Here is a 17,178-nt window from a genome sequence, read left to right on the forward strand (position 1 = left end):
CCCAGGAGGAAGAGTCAGCCCTGCCCTGACGGAGACACAAGAAAAGATCCCACCCCTGGGGGCAGATACAGTGGGGGAGGCAGAGGAGAAGCAGGATAAAGTAGATTATATGTTAGTGGTAAGTGGTATCAGGACATACAAGGCAGAGAAGGGAGATGGGGAATGTGAGGACTATTTTAGATCTGGGAGGCGGGTCAGGAAGGCCTGGAGGAGAAGGTGGCATTTAAACAAAGATCTGATGGAGGTGAGGGAGGGGTCCGTGCCGGGACATGGGGGAAGAGCAGTCCAAACACAGGGAAGGGCAAATGCAAAGGCCCAGGGGCAGGAGCAGATGTTCACAGAGCATCTGAAGAAGCCAGTCAGGCTGGAGCAGAGTGAGGAGGGGGGCAGGTTGTACAGGGCTTGTGGGTTGTGGGGGAGGAGTTTAACTTTTACCCTGAGTGAGGTGGGGGCCATGAAGAGTTCGGAACAGAGGAGGGACATTATGACCTGGTGTCTGGGGCATAGTGGTTGGGCAATTTTTATGTTCTGTTATCTCTGTGTCTCTGAATCGTTCCTCTCTCTTGGACCTTTGGTGTTTCTGAGCTTGGGGAGGTTATTGCTGTTTTTTTGCTTCTCAGTCCCTATGTCCTTGGGTCCTGGCGTCCACTCAAGTGAGAAAGAGAGGCCCTGGGTTTCATCCTGGGGAATGGATACTCTATAGAGTTCAGGGTAAGAAAAGCAGAGAAAGATCCTGGGGCCCCAGTGAACCACAAGCAAATGGCTCAAGTCTTCCAGCCACCCTCTGACAAGGTCTCCTCAGCAGACTGGTGGGCACCCAGGTATCTACATGCTCAGACCTAGGCCTGTATTCATCTGCTTGTTCATTCAACTATTCATTCCACAAACGCCATATTAATCTGAATATTAGGCAGTCCCCCAGTTTCCTAATGAACAGGTCCATTTAAAACAAAGATTTGGGGGGACAACTTAAAAATACAAACCCGGGAATTCCCTGGTGGTCCAGTGGTTAGGACTCGGCGCTTTCACTGCAGGGGCCCGGGTTCGATCCCTGGTCAGGGAACTGAGATCCTGCAAGCCGCGAGGCATGGCCAGAAGGAACAACAACAAACAAACCCTTATGAATGTACACAACACGCACAAATAGTATTGTATACAGCATAATGTTCTTTTTTTTTTTTTGACTTGTACTCTTTAAAATTAAGTCCAATCTGGAATGGTGATAAGGCCCAGCCCTTTTTTTTTTTTTTTTTGGCTGTGTGGCTTGGCTTGGCTTGCGGGATCTTAGTTCCCCGACCAGGGATCAAACCCATGACCCCTGCAGTGGAAGCCTGGAGTCCTAACCACTGGACCGCCACGGAATTCCCATGACCAGCACTTCTAATGTGCTTATCGCATGCTGGTCCCCATCTGAGATGTCACTAATTGTCACCAGAGCCCGTTGACATCAGTATAACTATTGAAATGAAAACCCAAAGTGGTTAGGTCACTCTCAAGGGTCTCTTGGGGGGAAGTAGCCCAAGAGTGTGTGGCTCCAGAGTCGAGAACAGTCTTGGAAACCGTGCCTCTTCCTGCCCTCTCCTATCCGCAAGGATGTCCATTCATTCTTCCCAGGCTTCTGAGAGCAGTGTCATTATTTTGCCCCTCAGTTGTCTGATGTGGGGCAGTTTGCCGTTCTCATTTAAAGAAATGCTTTGTTGGAGGGGTGGGAGCACAACAAGACATACATTGACGAAATTCCAAAAGTACCTGTGGGATTTCCAGGAAATATCTTCCTCCCACTCCTGTCCCCAAATGTATTTGCAGACGTGAGCTTAGGCGTAGGTGATTATTTTTTACCTTTAAAAAAATTGTAACAGATGACATGTATACAGAAAAACGCTAAGTTTAAGTAAGGAGTAATCATGAAACAAGTGCCAGGGGAAAAGTCACTTGGATCAAGACGGGCTGTCTTGGGAATTCCCTGGCTGTCCAGTGGTTAGGACTCCGTGCTTCCACTGCATGGGGCACAGGTTCAATCCCTGGTCGAGGAACTAAGATCCTGCATGCTGTGTGATGCCGCCAAAAAAAAAAAAAAAAAAAGACAGGGGCCATCTCTACCTTCCCAAGCCTCCCCACTCCAGCAGGCCCCCCTCAAGGTCATCTGCACTTGATTCTGCCCCTCAGGGAACGGCCATGCTGGTGGCAGCTACTGTTTCTTCCTCACTTACATTATGGTTTCTCCATCCAAGTTGGCTTCCTATCTGCAGTGGGTTGGCTTTGTCTGTTTAGAACATCTCATAAACGGAACCACACGGGATGTCAAGTCCTATGTGGCAGTGTAATGTCGGCAGCATCTGTGCCGCCGCCTGTAGTCCGGCTCATCCTTTTTCATTGCTGCGTACTATTCCCCCTGCTTCTTGTGCGTTCTCCATCTTTGGTCAAGGAACTTGTGAGGTGTTTCCCTTTGAGGCTGTCATGATCAGAGCTGCCATGAACATTCGGCCATGTATTTCCTCCTGAGTATCTACGCCTCAGCGTGGAATTGCTGGATTGGCATATTTTCAACTCTGCCTGTACATTTACAGATGGTTTTCCAGAGGGGTTCCCCCAGCAGTAGATGAGGGTTCCCATGGCTCCGCATCCTTGCTGGCACTCATATTATTTGCCTTTAAATTTTTCTGTCAGTCCAGGAGGGGTAGGGTGGGATATGAGGAGGAATCTCTTCATGGTTTTATATTTACTCATTTTCTTCCCTCGCTCTTTACAGAAGTGGGAACACAGCATCAAGGCTTAAGCCATTCTTCTTTCTGGTTTTGTCATCCTCCTCCCCTGTGAGGGTAGTCCTCTGTTAATCTGGCCAGCCCTTGGGGGAGGTACACAGTCTCACATGAATTCCCAGTGATGCCACTGCTTCATGTTTCCCCTCTGAGCATGTCTTTAGTATCACATAGGGTTGTGGAGTTTTCACCTTAGAAGGATTTATCTCACCAATAGCTAAAACCCACCACCTGATCCTTGCAGTTTCCCTCATTGAATGCTGAGATCCCTTCCTGAGAAAACCCACTAAATTCAGCTCAGCTGAGCATTTTAGAACATCTGAAGCAGATCTGATGTGGGAGTGAGAGAGAGGGGTTGACGATGACTCCCAGGTGCGGGTCCCAAGCATCCAAGAGAGTGGGGCTGCCCTTAGTGAGACAGAGAGGATGATGGGAGGGCAGGTTACTGTCATGGGGCAGATTTGAGGATCTGTTGGTGTTTAGATGGTGTTGAAGCCTCGAGACTGGATGGGACTGCTCTTCGGAGTGGGGAGTGTGGGTGAGTGTGGACAGGGAAGGGGCAGGTTCTGGAGCCCCTGTTCTTGGCCCTGCTCCCCATCATGGAATGCCTAGCGCTAAAGGACTTTGACCTCCAGCTGACCAGGGTTCAATTCTGGGCACCGCTGCGTTCTGCTGTGTGACCCTGGGTGCCTCACGACCCCTCTCTGAGCGTCACTCACCTTTGGTATACAAAGCAGGGTCAGAAATTCCAGTTTCCCAGGATGCTCTGTGAGGCAACGTGGTGACAGCTAGCTTTAATTGAGCGCTTACTATGTGCCAGGCCCTACACTCAGAACAGCTCAATAAGTCGTGGGTACTGTCCCGAGCCCAGAGGTCCAGAGAAAAGATGTCATTCACCCCTGCTCGCCCAGCTCCAAGTGCAGAGCTCTGTGACTCAGTAAACTGGCTCCCGTGGCCACACCGTTGTAGACCCAGCCTTCTCCCACTCTGGGGGCCTCACTCTAAGGCCCGTGGCAAAATGAAGCTGGAGGCTCAGCCCTCCCCACCCCCGTCCCTGCTCTGGGGCAGCAGCTGCAGAACAGCTGGGACCAGGGCACAGACAGGTTCCCTGATACGGCATCTTTCGTAAATCACCCCCAATCCTCCTCTGTGTGCCCATGCTTCCAGAGGAAGTGGCCTGGACTTGGGGAATTTGAGGACAAATCCCTAATTTTTCCTCCCCCCAAGCATCACCTGGCTTGCAGGATCTTAGTTCCCCAACCAGGGACTGAAGCTGTGCCCTCAGCAGTGAAAGCACGTAGTCCTAACCACTGGACCGCCAGGGAATTCCACAAATCCCTAATATTTAACATTCTTTGAATTTCCTACAAGCTTCTCTTCCCTTCCCCGCTTCCCTACACCTCCCGTCCAATAGAAGCAAGACTCTGAGACAGTTGACAGAGAAAAGAAATAGAATCCAGGGACAGAGAAGGAATGAGGCTGGGGTCTCAAATTGGAGGCCCCACATTGGATCAGGGTCGCGGCCAAGTTTTGTTTGACCCACACGGATTTGAGTTCGGAGGCTCACAGGCAGGGCTGAAGCTCCTAATTATCCCCACTCCACACCTGTCTTTCCTGGGCCCACCTACACATCCGTTGCATTGGACGCTTGTAGGCCACATTTGCAATCCTCAACATAGCGCTTTATGGGGCACAACTTTTTATTTTATTTTTTTAAAATGTTTATTTATTTGGCTGCTCTGGATCTTAGTTGCAGCATGTGGGGTCTTTAGTTGCGGCATGTGGGATCTAGTTCCCTGACCAGGGATCGAACCCGGGCCCCCTGCATTGAGAGCATGGAGTCTTAGCCACCGCACCACCAGGGAAGTCCCAGGGGCACAACTTTTTATTAAGAAAATTTCCAAGCATAAGAGAAAAGAGGGAAGCAGGAGTGATTGAGGCCTGAACCCCTCAGCCATTGCCTTGCCTTCCTGATTTTAAGAGAAACTGAGGCCCAGAAAGGTTGTTCCACCTGTCCAAAGCCACACAGCTAAAAGATAAGGGGCTTCCCTCCAACTAACAGTAGATTTAGCAAGTTGGACCAAGAGGGAGATTGGAAGGGATTCACTCATTCCATCAAAAAAACATTTATTGGGCTTCCCTGGTGGCGCAGCGGTTGAGAGTCTGCCTGCCGATGCAGGGGACACGGGTTCGTGCCCTGGTCTGGGAAGATCCCACATGCCACGGAGCGGCTGGGCCCATGAGCCATGGCCGCTGAGCCTGCGCATCCGGAGCCTGTGCTCCGCAACGGGAGAGGCCACAACAGTGAGAGGCCCACGTACCGGAAAGAAAAAAAAAAAAAAAAAAAAAATTTATTGATGGGAATTCCCTGGCAGTCCAGTGGTTAGGTCTTGGCGCTTTCAGTGCCGTAGGCTGGAGTGTGATCCCTGGTCGAGGAGCTAAAATTCCACAAGCCATGTGGCAGCCAAAAAAAAAAAAATTTATTGAGCATCTACTATGTGTGGGATCCAGTGCTGGGGCCTCCACAGGGACAACACAGCCCTAGTCCTGTTTTCACAGAGACCCCAGGGAGCAGGGATTTCCAGGCCCAGAGGACAGAGCCCAGCCTCAGAGCCTTTGCACTCGCTGTTCCCTCTTCCTGGCACACTCTTCCCCCAGATAACTGCATGGCTCCCTCTCCTTCCAAGCTCAGCTGAGGGAATTGAGAGCTTGGGGAATCCCTGCCCCTGTAGGGTTTGTTCGAAATTCCTGTGCTGGCCCCCTCCGCTGTGGGTCTTGCCCCTTCACCCTCATCCTCTGGGACTCTGAAGGTCAGCATAGATGCAGGTGGCCCACGAAGGCCACGGCACCGACCTTGGTGGCTGGGTTGTGCTCTCTAAGAGTCATGCTGGCCTCTTACACACAGTCAGCCTCAGTCTCAGACTCCCTGAGAAGGTGGGTGTGTGGCATGCCCACTGAATGCCAGGCCCCCTGCTCAGCTTCACTGGTCTGTGAGAGCAGGGCAGCTACAGATGGATAAACTGAGGTTCAGAGGCAGAAGTGACTTGTCCGGCAAGGGTGGAACGGTTCTCACGTTCCTGATGAGAGGCAGAGGTCCTCCAGATGAGGAAGTAGAGGCCTCTCTCCAGACCTGGAAGCCAGTCCTGGTGGGTCAGGACTCAGAGCCCGGGGGCCAGGGGGAAGAAGGACGCGCAGGAATCAGTGGCCCTCAGGCCCTGCCCAGCAGCAGCCCTCTATCTGTGCTTGCAGGAGGAAAGGGGATGATGTATGCGCCACAGCCTTGGGGCCCACACGCTGAGATCTGTGGCTCCTGAAGCCTGGGTTCTCTTGGCCCGGGGCCTGATTTTTTTTCTTTCCATAGCCTGGATTTTCCTCTCATGGAATGAATTTGTCGGCTCTGAAGCCCCGGTTCCCAGGGCCCCGCTGCCCAAGTTCTCCTGCCCCCAACTACCCCCTTCCTGTCCCCACAGGACGGTGGCTGCCGAGGTGCGGAAGCAGGTGTCCCGGGAACGCAGTGGCTCTCCCCACTCCAGCAGGCGCTGCAGCAGCTCCCTGGGGGTGAGTGTTTGGGAGACCCCCCCCCTGCTGCTGTGGGGAACCTGAGGCTGGGAGGGACCCAGCTGTGGCAGGGAAGGGGGTCCCTGTCCTGGCCCAGCACTGTCCCCATTCCTGTCCCCAGTGAGCGTGAGTGGGAGGGTGGTGGACCCCCCCTCTCTGCAGGGAGCAGCCCTGTGGGTGGTGGGGGGGGGGAGAAGTTCAGCCTGCTGTGGCCCGCAACTCCTGCTGCCTGGACCACCCAGCTGGGGATGGTGGGGAGGGTGGTCTGGGGGATGGGAGGTGCTTCTGGCTGCAGTGGGGAGGGGTGGGGCTCTCTCACCCCAGGGCCTGAGGAGTTGTCTCTTTCTTTGCTGCAGTCCACAAACCTTTCCTTCCACCATGAGTTTCCTGCCCCTCCAGGCACAGGGTGTGATTTCCTGCCTGGAAAGAGGGTCAGGGCTGGCCAAGCCGGGGTGGGGGTGGAGTGGCTGAGGTCACTGTCCTCCAGGGCCCCTCCAGCTCCAACACTCTCCATGGCTCCCACTGCCCTCTTGTTTGTTCAAGGCCAGCCCAAGTCCACACTCACCCTCCAGCCCCCCGGGGCATGGGTCACAGCCACTTTGCTCCAACTCAGGTCCCACTGACTGAAGTCATTGAGCCACTGGACTTTGAGGATGTGCTCCTGAGCCGGCCGCCAGATGCAGAGCCTGGGCCACTCCGGGACCTGGTCGAGTTTCCAGCTGATGACCTGGAGCTGCTGCTGCAGCCCCGGGAATGCCGCACCACGGAGCCTGGGATCCCCGAGGATGGGTGGGTTCAGCCCCACACCCTCCCTGTCTGTAACTCCACTTACCTCTGTGCCCCCCATGAATACCCCCTTTCAACTCTTGGCTCCACTGTGTGACCTTGGGCAAGTCCCCTGCCCTCTCTGAGCCTCTACCTCTGTATCTCTGAAACAGACAGAAGGACAGGCCCCACCTCACAGGCCACTGGAAAGATTAACACTGGGCCCTGCCTCTGTTTATTACCCTGATTGTATTTTGTGCAGAAAGCTGGATGCCCAGGTGAGGGCTGCCGTGGAGATGTACACGGAGGACTGGATCATCGCCCACAGGAGGTGGGTCTGGCTCGGGGGCAGCTCAGGGTAGAGAGGCCAGGTCTGAGCCCAGAAGAGCCCATTGTGTGCTGCCGATCCTCCTGTTTATCCACCCACCGTCCCTTTAAGGGTAGCCAGACTTCTCCGGCAGAGCGCTGGGAGGGTGGATGGCCTTGCAGGCATCATCTGGACCTTGGAGGTGTGTCAGCACATCCGGGAGCCCTGGGGAGCCCTCATTCCTGATACCCACCAAGCCCCGCCTCCTCCTAGGTACCAGCACCTGAGTGCAGCATACAGCCCCATCACCCTAGAGACGCAGCGAGAGAGGCAGAAGGGCCTCACCCGCCAGGTCTTCGAGCAGGACGCTTCTGGGGATGAGAGGTCCAGCCCGGACGACTCGGTGAGGAAGCCCTGGGCAGGGGTCACTATAAGCATATGTACATGCATGGGCTGCGGCCCCAGCTCTCAAATGCATATGATGGGAAATGACCCAAACAGCCTTGAACCCAAAAGGAAATGTATCAGCCCTGTAAGTGAAAAGTTAAGGGTAACAATTATAAGCATTTATTAAGGGCTTAGTGTGTACTAAATGTTTTATACTTGTCCTTATCTTTCATCCTGTGAGATCGGGCAACACCCATTTTACAGATAAAGACAGAAGTTCCCTGGTGGTCTAGTGGTTAGGATTTGGAGCTTTCACTGCTATGGCCTGGGTTCAATCCCTGGTTGAGTCTTGAGCCTGTATTTTGTCAACCAATATTTATTGAGTGTCTACTTTTACCAGTAATAATCATGTCAAGAATTATTGTTTCCTTGTTACTATTTATAAATGTAGATGGGGAAACTGAGGCCCTTAGGGTTGGAATCAGAGACCCAGGGTCACAGAGCTGAGCTGGGATTTGAACCAAGGTAGTCTGCTTCTGACCATAGCTGAGTCTGGGAGGTCAGGCAGGGTCCTGGGCCATTGACAGCCCCAGTGAGAACTCTCCCTCCCCTGGCAACAGTGAGCAGAGTCCCAGGGAAGGCTCTCATTGGCCCAACCCAGGCATATCCTGACCTTGGAGCCAATCCCTGGGGTTGGTGCCTGTTTTGTTCTGATTGGCCAGACAAGGGTCATGTGATACCCAGACTGGGACGTAACCTCCCCACAATAGTAAAGGAGGGGGCTTCCCCAGACAGAAGGTTCTAGAAAGAGAGTCAGCAGAGCCCTCAGGTGACCCTTGTAGTGGTGACCCCAGCCCCTGGCCCTCAGCTTCCCCATCTATAGGTTGGGCATGAGGACAGTCTCACCTGAGTAGGATGGAGATGCATTCAGCTGGCACTCAGCACTTGCCCATTCTCTACTGCTGGCAGGATGACCCCCGGCACTCCTCAGGCTCCCCAGACGACACCCCACGAAGCAGTGGTGCCTCTGGCATCTTTGACCTGAGGAACTTGGCAGCTGACTCATTGCTGCCCTCACTGCTGGAGCGCGCGGCCCCGGAGGATGTGGACCGGCGCAATGAGGCCCTGCGGCGGCAGCACCGGTCCCGTGCCCTGCTCACCCTCTACCCGGCGCCCGACGAGGTGGGTGCCCACTAGCCTGCACAGGCCCTGAGGTCAATACACATCCAACTGACATGTATCACAGTATATGATCCCAGCAAGATTTCCTGGGTGCCTGCTGTATACCCTGCAATGTATACTTTAATTCAATGGCTTCTATTGGGTGCCTACTATATACCCCTATATTTTTCCACCCAGCATTTATTGGGCACCTACTATATACTGCTATATTTACTCAACCAATATTTATTGTAAGCCTACTGTATAGTCTTTTCTTTAATCAAACAGCATATAATCAACCAATATTTATTGGGTACCTACCGTGTACCCTATTTTTTATTTGATGACTTATTATATATACCCCTATATCCATTCAGCATTTATTGGGCACCTACTGTGTACCCTGTATTTTTATTCAATGACCTTTATTTATTATACATACCCTTATATTTATCCACCCAGCATTTATTGGGCATTTACCGTATATTCATATTTATTCAGTCAATGTTAACTGTATGTCTACTGTATAGCCTTCTATTTAATTAAACAGCATTTGAGCAACTAATGTTTATCGAGCACCTACCATGTGTGCCTATATTTATCCAACTAACTTTTATTAGGCACCTAGTATATACATCTGTGTTTTATTTCAGCCATTTATTGAATGCTTGCTGTATACCCCAATATTTTGTTCAACTAGTACTTATTGGGTGTCTAGTACACGTCTCTATATATGTCCAGTCAGCATTAATCAAATACTTTCTGTATATGTCTATTCAACCACTTTTTAGTAGGTACCTACTACATACTTCTGTGTTGATCCAACCAAGATGTTTGAGTGCCAGTTATATAGCAGGCACTGGGGATACAGCCACGAACAAGATAGAGCCAGTCTTTGCTCTCTGAGTTCACAGCCTAGGGGAGGAGAGATACCAGGAAATGACAACCCAGAATAGTACAATGATGAGGTGTGTGTCATTGTCCCTCACATGGCCCACAATGTCCCAGCCATGTGGGCTGGCCCATTGCAGCAGGGCCTGTTGAGCATCTGGAACATCAAGTGGCTCTGAGTGAGGGAAGGCTTTCTGGAGGAAGTTCCAGCTAAGGTGCGACCTGACGATGAGCATGTATCGGCCAGGCAAGGAGGAAGGGAGAAGAAGGGCATTCCAGGTAGCGGGAACAGCATGTGCAAAGGCTCAGAGGCAGGGGACTGAAAGAAGTTTAGTCAGCCTGCGGGTAGAGCTGGTCTCAGGCCACACATTCCAAGCCCTTCCTGGAGGATGTGTTCCCAGCTGCCCCTTCGGCTCTTGGCAGGATGAGGCCGTGGAACGCTGCAGCCGCCCGGAGCCACCCCGAGAGCACTTCGGACAGAGGATCCTGGTCAAGTGTCTGTCGCTTAAGTGAGTGTGCTGACCCGTCCCTCCCTTCAGACATGGGAGGGGACCATGTGGCTTATGGTGTGGCACACACTTGGCGCTCACTACTCGAGCTATGCCGTTACCGTGTGCAGCCCTGAGACCTATGAGGACGCCCGTGGGCTCTCAGGCTGGAAAATAAGACTCCCTTTTTCATTATTCAAAACCGCCAATCCTAAGCTCCAGTTGTGTGTCAGGCTCAGTTCTCAGCCCTCCATGTGTATTAACACTGACCTTCACCACAACATGCGATGTGGGTGCAGGTGGGAAACGGAGGCACAGGGTGGAAAGGTCATTGTGCCCAAGATCACGAGTTGTGAGGCCAGAGTCTGGCCCTCGCCCAGGCTGCTGCTAGGACCCAGGCTAGAGGGGGCGCTGGTGACCCTGGGCCTGGCTTCTAGCTGCCTAAGGCCCCCTCCACATCGCCCTCTGGGAGCAGCCAGCGTTCGTGGGAATGGAGCTGAACAGGATGTGGCCTTGGACCTGAGCCCGGCCCTGCCCCTCCCCAACTCTCAGTTCCTGCCTGGATGAGGGCAGGAAAGGGAGGTCCCATCTGGCCTGAGGCCCGGGTGGGCCTCCTGCCTCAAGCACAGGGGCTGGGAACTGGCTCTCTGAGCTCATCCAGTCATTCAACAAACACTCGTTAAGCGACTGCTGTATGCAAGGCCGTGTAACTGTGGGATGACCACACAGGGCTCTCTAGGTGGGGGATCCAGCACAAACAGAGGCCAGGAGATGTCTGGAGAGAGGAAAATTGAGGCCAAGAAGTGGGCGGGACAGGGCCACGCAGGGCAGTGAGGAGCCTCAAGTTTTAAGTTTTGGTTTTTTTTTATTCTTACTACCTTCTTTTTTAAAAAAAGTATTTATTTATTTATTTGGCTGCATCAGGTCTTAGTTGCGGCATGTGGGATCTTCTTTGCAGCATGCAGGATCTTCGTTGCAGCATGCAGGATCTTTCGTTGTGGCACACGGGTTCTTAGTTGTGGCTCACAGGTTTTAAGTTGTGGCACGCAGGCTCTCTAATGGTGGTGCGGGCTCAGTAGTTGTGGCGCGTGGGCTTAGTTGCCCCGCAGCATGTGGGATCTTAGTTCCCCGACCAGGGATCGAACCCACGTCCCCTGCATTGGAAGGCGGATTCTTAACCACTGGACCACCAGGGTAGTCCCAAATTTTAAGTTTTAAGATGTTTCCTTAGGAGGCACGTGGATGATGAGTAGAAATGAGCAGGACAGAGTAAGACAGGGGGGCGGTTATGGGGGCTGTTTAGGTGATCGAAGATGGGACTCAGCCCAGGATGGCAGAAGCCGTAGAGGACACCTCAGGGAGCGGAGGCAGGGAGGCCCAGGAGTCGAGAATTTCAAGATGGGATTCGGGGGGGAGGGATTGATGTGCCAAAAGCTGCCTCCATGCCAACCGAACAAGGGCCGTGGTTTCAGCAGGAGGGACTCTGTGTGAGTTACTTACTGAGGGAGGAAGGCGGGCGGAGGAGGTGGGGTAGGTAATCTCTTGGTGCCTTAGTTTCCCCTTTGGCAAAATGGGACAGGTCTTTCCTACAAGCCCTTGAATGGTGCTCCTCTGTGACCCAGTGGGAAACAGATGCCCCCCGCCCCCACAAAGCACCAAGGCTGGGCTGGACCTCAAGAGGGAGTGGGGTGTATGGAGGAGGGAGTGTCAAGGTCATCCTCTGCCAGAGAACCCCCGTTTACTGCAGGTTCGAGATAGAAATCGAGCCCATCTTTGGCATCTTGGCCCTGTACGACGTGCGGGAGAAGAAGAAGGTAGGAACCCCTTTCTTCCCTTTCCTCACAGTCCCCCTCCTCGCTGCAGGGTAGTGGGCTTCCTGGAAGTGGTGGCCCAGCTGCCTCTTGTGCCCCCAGATCTCGGAGAACTTCTACTTTGACCTGAACTCAGACTCCATGAAGGGGCTACTGCGGGCCCATGGCACCCATCCTGCCATCTCCACCCTGGCCCGCTCTGCCATCTTCTCCGTGACCTATCCCTCGCCCGACATCTTCTTGGTCATCAAGGTACCCACTGGGGCTGGCAAGGGGGTGATAATGGTGAAGGCTGCAGGCGAGGTCCCCACTCTCATGAAAGAAGACAGACATGTCACTAAGAAGGGTGATCAGGGCTGTCATGGGGGAAGTACAGGCAGCTGGGTGAGAGCCCAGAGGAAGCTTCTGACCCAACCCAGGTGGGGAGAAATCACCAAGGGCTTCCTTGGAGAGGTTACAGCTCAGCCGACACCCATGAGTGGGCAGCCTGGGGAGAAATGGCATCCCGGCACATGTGGGTGGATGTTTAAAATTTTTTTTAGTTGAGAGTTTTTCAGTTTATTAGAGGAAGAAAGACCTAGTTGGCACATTCGTATGGGATTTTCTTTTTCCAGGAGTGAGTTCAAATTTCCTTCCCCAAAACATTCAATTAGGTTATGCTAATAACATTAATTGAGCACCTTGAGGCAGGCACTGCTCCCAGTCGGTTCGGCTTCACAGGGGTTCTGGTCTTTGGTCCTCACAGCAGCCCCGGGAGGTGGGAGATGACATGGGGCCCATTTTACAGTTGGGGAAACTGAGGCACTGAACTGGGTAAGGAATGTGCTCAAGGTCCCATAGCCCCTGAGTGGTCAGGATTGGAGTCCAAGCTCAGAGCCATGCTTGATGTGGACTCTGTTTATACTAACAAAGAAAGATGTAAATGTGGGGGGAAAAATGGAGTCTTGGGTTTGGGGCCGGGTTTAAAAGGTGGGGAGGGTGTAGCTGGTTGCCCAGGCTGAGAGCTAGCACTCAATCCCAAGGACAGTGGGAGCCATGGTTGGTGTTGGAACCGAGAGCCCTAGCTGGATGGAACGGAATGTATGGGAGGCTGTGAGGGTCAGGGAAGTTGGGTGTGGCTTGGGGAGGTCGCAGTCCCAGCAGTGCCTCACTGGCCTTGTCTGCCCCTCAGCTGGAGAAGGTGCTGCAGCAGGGGGACATCAGCGAGTGCTGCGAGCCCTACATGGTGATGAAGGAGGTGGACACAGCCAAGGTAAGCGTGGGAAGCTAGGCCAGGTAGTGAAGGGGTCCCCAGGCAGGGCAGATCCTGGATTCAGAGGGCCTGGGGCACTGAGATTGCGGGGTGTGTTTCCGGCGTCTCCCCACAGAACAAAGAGAAGCTAGAGAAGCTGCGCCTGGCGGCTGAGCAGTTCTGCACCCGTTTGGGCCGCTACCGCATGCCCTTTGCCTGGACGGCGGTGCACCTGGCCAACATTGTGAGCAGCGCGGGCCAGTCGGACCGGGACTCGGACTCGGAGGGCGGTGAGGAGGCGGGGCCGACGGGCCAGGGGCGGAGCTACCGGGGAAGGGGAGGGGCGCCCTCTGCTGGCCGGACTTGGTACCAGACCTGAGTCCGCACCGTCTCTGCCCATCCCTGCCTCTCTCTCATTTATGTCCCTCTCCATCACTGTCACTGTCTCCCCTAGAGCGCCGACCCACTTGGACTGACCGCCGCCGTCGGGGGCCCCAGGACCGGACGAGTAGCGGGGACGACGCCTGCAGCTTCTCCGGCTTCCGCCCAGCCACGCTAACTGTCACCAACTTCTTTAAGCAGGTGCCGTGGCTCGGGGGGCAGGGGGCTAAGGGCTACCCCCCTGTGGCTGCCCGGGCCCCGGGGACCCCAAGCCGCTCAGCCCTGGTTCACCAGGGCGGATCCCTGCAGGAAGCTGAGCGGCTCAGTGACGAGGACCTCTTCAAGTTCCTGGCTGACATGCGGCGCCCGACATCCCTGCTGCGGCGCCTGCGGCCCGTGACCGGTGCGTGGTGCGCGCCCTAGACGAGACGTGTTACTCATACAGTCACTCAGCAAACCCACACTTAGCACGTACTGTGCCAGGCCCTGGGGACCATGATAGGCAAAGCCCCGACTTCACGGGTGGACCTTCTAATGGGGCCCAGAGATGAGAAACAGAGTAAGATAGGACTTCCCTGTGGTGGTCCAGTGGCTAAGAATCCACGCTTCCACTACAGGGGGCACGGGTTCGATCCCTGGTTGGGGAAGATCCCGCATGCCGCGGGGTGCGGCCAAAAAAAAAAAAAGAATAAATAAGACAGATAGATAGTGGGTCACACGGGGAATGTGGTGGGCAGAGCTGATCAAATATGAGGGCAAGACATGGGAGTTGAGGCCATCTTTCAGCCTTAGCACCTGAAGGATAGTGCCACCAGAGGGTGTTGTGGGAGAGTCAGAGCCCTGATCCGAAGCCCAGAGAGGTAGGGCCCGGCTCGAGGCTCCCAGGCATGTGCAAACTGACTACCCCCTCCCCAGCCCAGCTCAAGATTGACATCTCCCCAGCCCCTGAGAACCCCCACTTCTGCCTCTCCCCGGAGCTGCTTCATGTCAAGCCCTACCCAGACCCCAGGGGTCGGCCCACCAAGGAGATTCTGGAGTTCCCCGCCCGTGAGGTCTACGCCCCCCACACCAGCTACAGGTACAGCCTCTGGGGCAGCCGTGCACTTGAATAGGGGCATTCAGGCATCGTGCAAAGTGAGATGCCCTTTCCCCGACACTCACAGACACTGGCCTGAGATGCCACTGCTCTGCTTTAATGGGGGATGGATAGGAATGAAGGGGCGTGTCCTTCCTCCACCCCTCCTCGACGGTCCGTGTCCTCTGCCTGCGTTCCTGCCTGCTTTCGTTTCTGCTCCATGGCCGGAAATGGGGCCCAGCGCCCTGGCCGACCTCAGCAGACAGGCAGCTCCTCCCTGTGCAGGGGCCGCATGGGGCATGGCAGCATCCCTCGGTGCGTGACTGGTCCTCAGTTCCACCCAGACAGGTCTCAGGCTGGGAGCGCCGCCGTGTGGAGTCTGGGAGGGAGGTGAGGTTCAGCCAAGGCGCAGGGGTCCCCATCCCGCTGCCTGGCACGCCCAACCCCCCACCAGGCACACCTCTCCTGAATATCTCTCAGCCGCTGCTGCTGTGCCATCATCTCCTGCTTCTGTCGCTGCATGTGGCCCATGAGGGCCCACATGATGTGGCTCTGCTTGTCTGCATGGGCCTGTGGGTCAGGACAGAAACCTCAGCTGGGGGCCTCCTCACCTCCTGTCCCTCGACCCCACCCAGACCCCCCTGCTCCCCACTGCATCTGTGTGACCCGGCAAGTCACTGCCACTCCTTGGCCTCAACTTCCCCACCTGTAAAATGGGGATGAAACAGGAGTCCCTTTGTGGGGTTGTTATGAGCGTGGATTTTTAGAGGGCATAAAACAGTGCCTGGATACATCATGGGCACTCAAGAAATTCTCTAAATAGTATGCATTTATTGAGTAACTCCCATGTGCCACCCCATACTGAGGATTTTATCTGCACTGAGTCCCTGGCTCTGCTTTGAGAAATCAGTTGTCGCCCTTATTTGCAAATAGGGAAACTGAGGCATGGGAAGGGACATGGGTTTTGCCCAGAGACACACAGAGTAGAGGCCAGGGTGCTGGAAGGCTGGCCTTTGGGGGGTCTCTGGGACAAAAGGTTCAGAAATGAGGTCTGGTTGTGAATCAGGGTCTTGACTCCCCCAGGGCTGGGAACCCCTTACCTTTAAGGCCTCAAATTCTTGGCGGGCATGGCCCAGCCAAGCGCCTCTCAGCTGGACTTCCATCCGCTTCATTTTCTTCCACAGCACCTGCTGTCCTTCGGCCACTTCCCCCAGCGCCTGGGCTGTGGCTTCTGCCTGCAGCTTGAGACCATCCTCTGCCATCTGTAGATAGTGGATGTCAGTAGGATGACCTACTGGGACTGGCCTGATTTTAACACTGGAAATCCTGTATTCCAGGAACCCCCTCAGTCCTGGGAAAACCTGACAGTTGGTCACCCTAGGCATAACTCTCCCATAGACTCCTATCCACCCCACAACACCCCAACTGCAGCGTCTACCTGCATCTCCAGTAGGCTCGCACGTAGCTCCTGGGCTGCATCCTGGCCGTGGCTGACCTCCTGCCCCAGGAGCCCCAGCGCCTGGCCATAGAAGCTCAGGCTGCGCCCGGCCTCTGTCAGCTGTGCCTCGGTGGCCCTGTACACGCCGTTGAGAGCCTGGCTCAGCTGCAGGGCCCCGTGAAAGAGCAGGGTCAGCTCCTCCTGCTGTGCCGGCTCCGAGCCGCTCATGGGGGCCACCGGGGCAGGCTGGGCCACCATTGCCAGGGCGCACAGCAGACACAGCATGAGCATGGGCATGGCTGGGGGGCTGGGGGTGTGGCCACAGCAACACTGCTGCTGCCTTTTATGCCTTAACACCCCCCTTAACCTCAGGTCAATCGTTAACTGGCCAGCCGGGTGCCCCGTGTTGTGCAAGGACCTGGCGGTGGCACGAAAGTTGCATCAGGCGAATGTCCAGCTGGGCCACGCTGGCATCACACTGGCTGGGGCTCGGGGCCAGGTGTGGGCTGGGGACGCTAGGAGAGAACAGGCCCAGGCCCCGCTGGGAGACCCTACGGCTCCTAGCCTCAGTTTCCCCTCCTGTGGATAGGCATGACAACAATAACGGCAATAACAGTGAAGCTTTTATGAGTTCCAGTGGTTTGCCCAGAGCTGTCCCACTGCTGTTATAGTAGCTGGTCTCATAATCCTCCCATGAGCCTGTGATGCTGGAGTTTTTGTTGGCCTGGTTAAGAGCTAAGGGAGCAGGTACAGATGGTGGAGACTCTCCCAAGGCCACACAGCCTGACTCCAGGACCTCCACGTACCCTGGCCCAATGCTAACTGCCATTTGTCTGCCTGGATGACTGTGGGCAAGCGCCTCTGTTTCCCTGTGAAATGGAGTGTGATGTGAGTCCCTGCCCGCAGGCTGCTGGTGAGAAATAAAT

The 17,178-nt window shown here is 54.7% G+C and overlaps 2 protein-coding genes across 4 annotated transcripts in view; one reads left to right on the plus strand and one right to left on the minus strand.

Moving 5' to 3' along the window:
* Positions 1–6,976: 6,976 nt before the first annotated feature.
* The window catches only part of DOCK6 (dedicator of cytokinesis 6), a 34,563-nt gene continuing 24,361 nt past the window's right edge, over positions 6,977–17,178 (plus strand). The window contains exons 1-12 of one of the 2 annotated variants that reach the window (XR_003003374.1): positions 6,977–7,106; positions 7,345–7,413; positions 7,663–7,792; positions 8,746–8,958; positions 10,252–10,337; positions 12,064–12,130; positions 12,230–12,379; positions 13,299–13,379; positions 13,495–13,648; positions 13,813–13,940; positions 14,049–14,142; positions 14,655–14,817. Coding sequence is in view for 1 of the 2 variants with exons in the window: in XM_024745798.1 (XP_024601566.1) it covers positions 7,379–7,413; positions 7,663–7,792; positions 8,746–8,958; positions 10,252–10,337; positions 12,064–12,130; positions 12,230–12,379; positions 13,299–13,379; positions 13,495–13,648; positions 13,813–13,940; positions 14,049–14,142; positions 14,682–14,817 (1,274 nt within the window). In the remaining variant the exon portion in view is untranslated. The remainder of the gene's footprint in view (positions 7,107–7,344; positions 7,414–7,662; positions 7,793–8,745; positions 8,959–10,251; positions 10,338–12,063; positions 12,131–12,229; positions 12,380–13,298; positions 13,380–13,494; positions 13,649–13,812; positions 13,941–14,048; positions 14,143–14,654; positions 14,818–17,178) is intronic. The other variant, XM_024745798.1, reaches the window with a different exon arrangement.
* ANGPTL8 (angiopoietin like 8) lies at positions 14,917–16,563 on the minus strand. Of its 2 annotated transcripts, XM_024745800.1 has the most exons (4): positions 16,253–16,563; positions 15,915–16,076; positions 15,275–15,384; positions 14,917–15,193 (listed from the first exon to the last, which is right to left on the minus strand). In XM_024745800.1, exons 1-4 carry the CDS (start codon positions 16,547–16,549, stop codon positions 15,166–15,168), a joined length of 597 nt encoding a protein of 198 aa, XP_024601568.1. In that variant the 5' UTR covers positions 16,550–16,563; the 3' UTR covers positions 14,917–15,165. The 2 variants fall into 2 exon arrangements, with proteins under 2 accessions (XP_024601568.1, XP_024601567.1); XM_024745799.1 differs by lacking the exons at positions 14,917–15,193; positions 15,275–15,384 and having other exon boundaries at positions 15,645–16,076; positions 16,253–16,550.

The sequence above is a fragment of the Neophocaena asiaeorientalis genome, unplaced genomic scaffold (genome assembly GCF_003031525.2).
Source record: "Neophocaena asiaeorientalis asiaeorientalis breed wild unplaced genomic scaffold, Neophocaena_asiaeorientalis_V1.1 scaffold357, whole genome shotgun sequence".
NCBI classification, from domain to species: domain Eukaryota; kingdom Metazoa; phylum Chordata; class Mammalia; order Artiodactyla; family Phocoenidae; genus Neophocaena; species Neophocaena asiaeorientalis.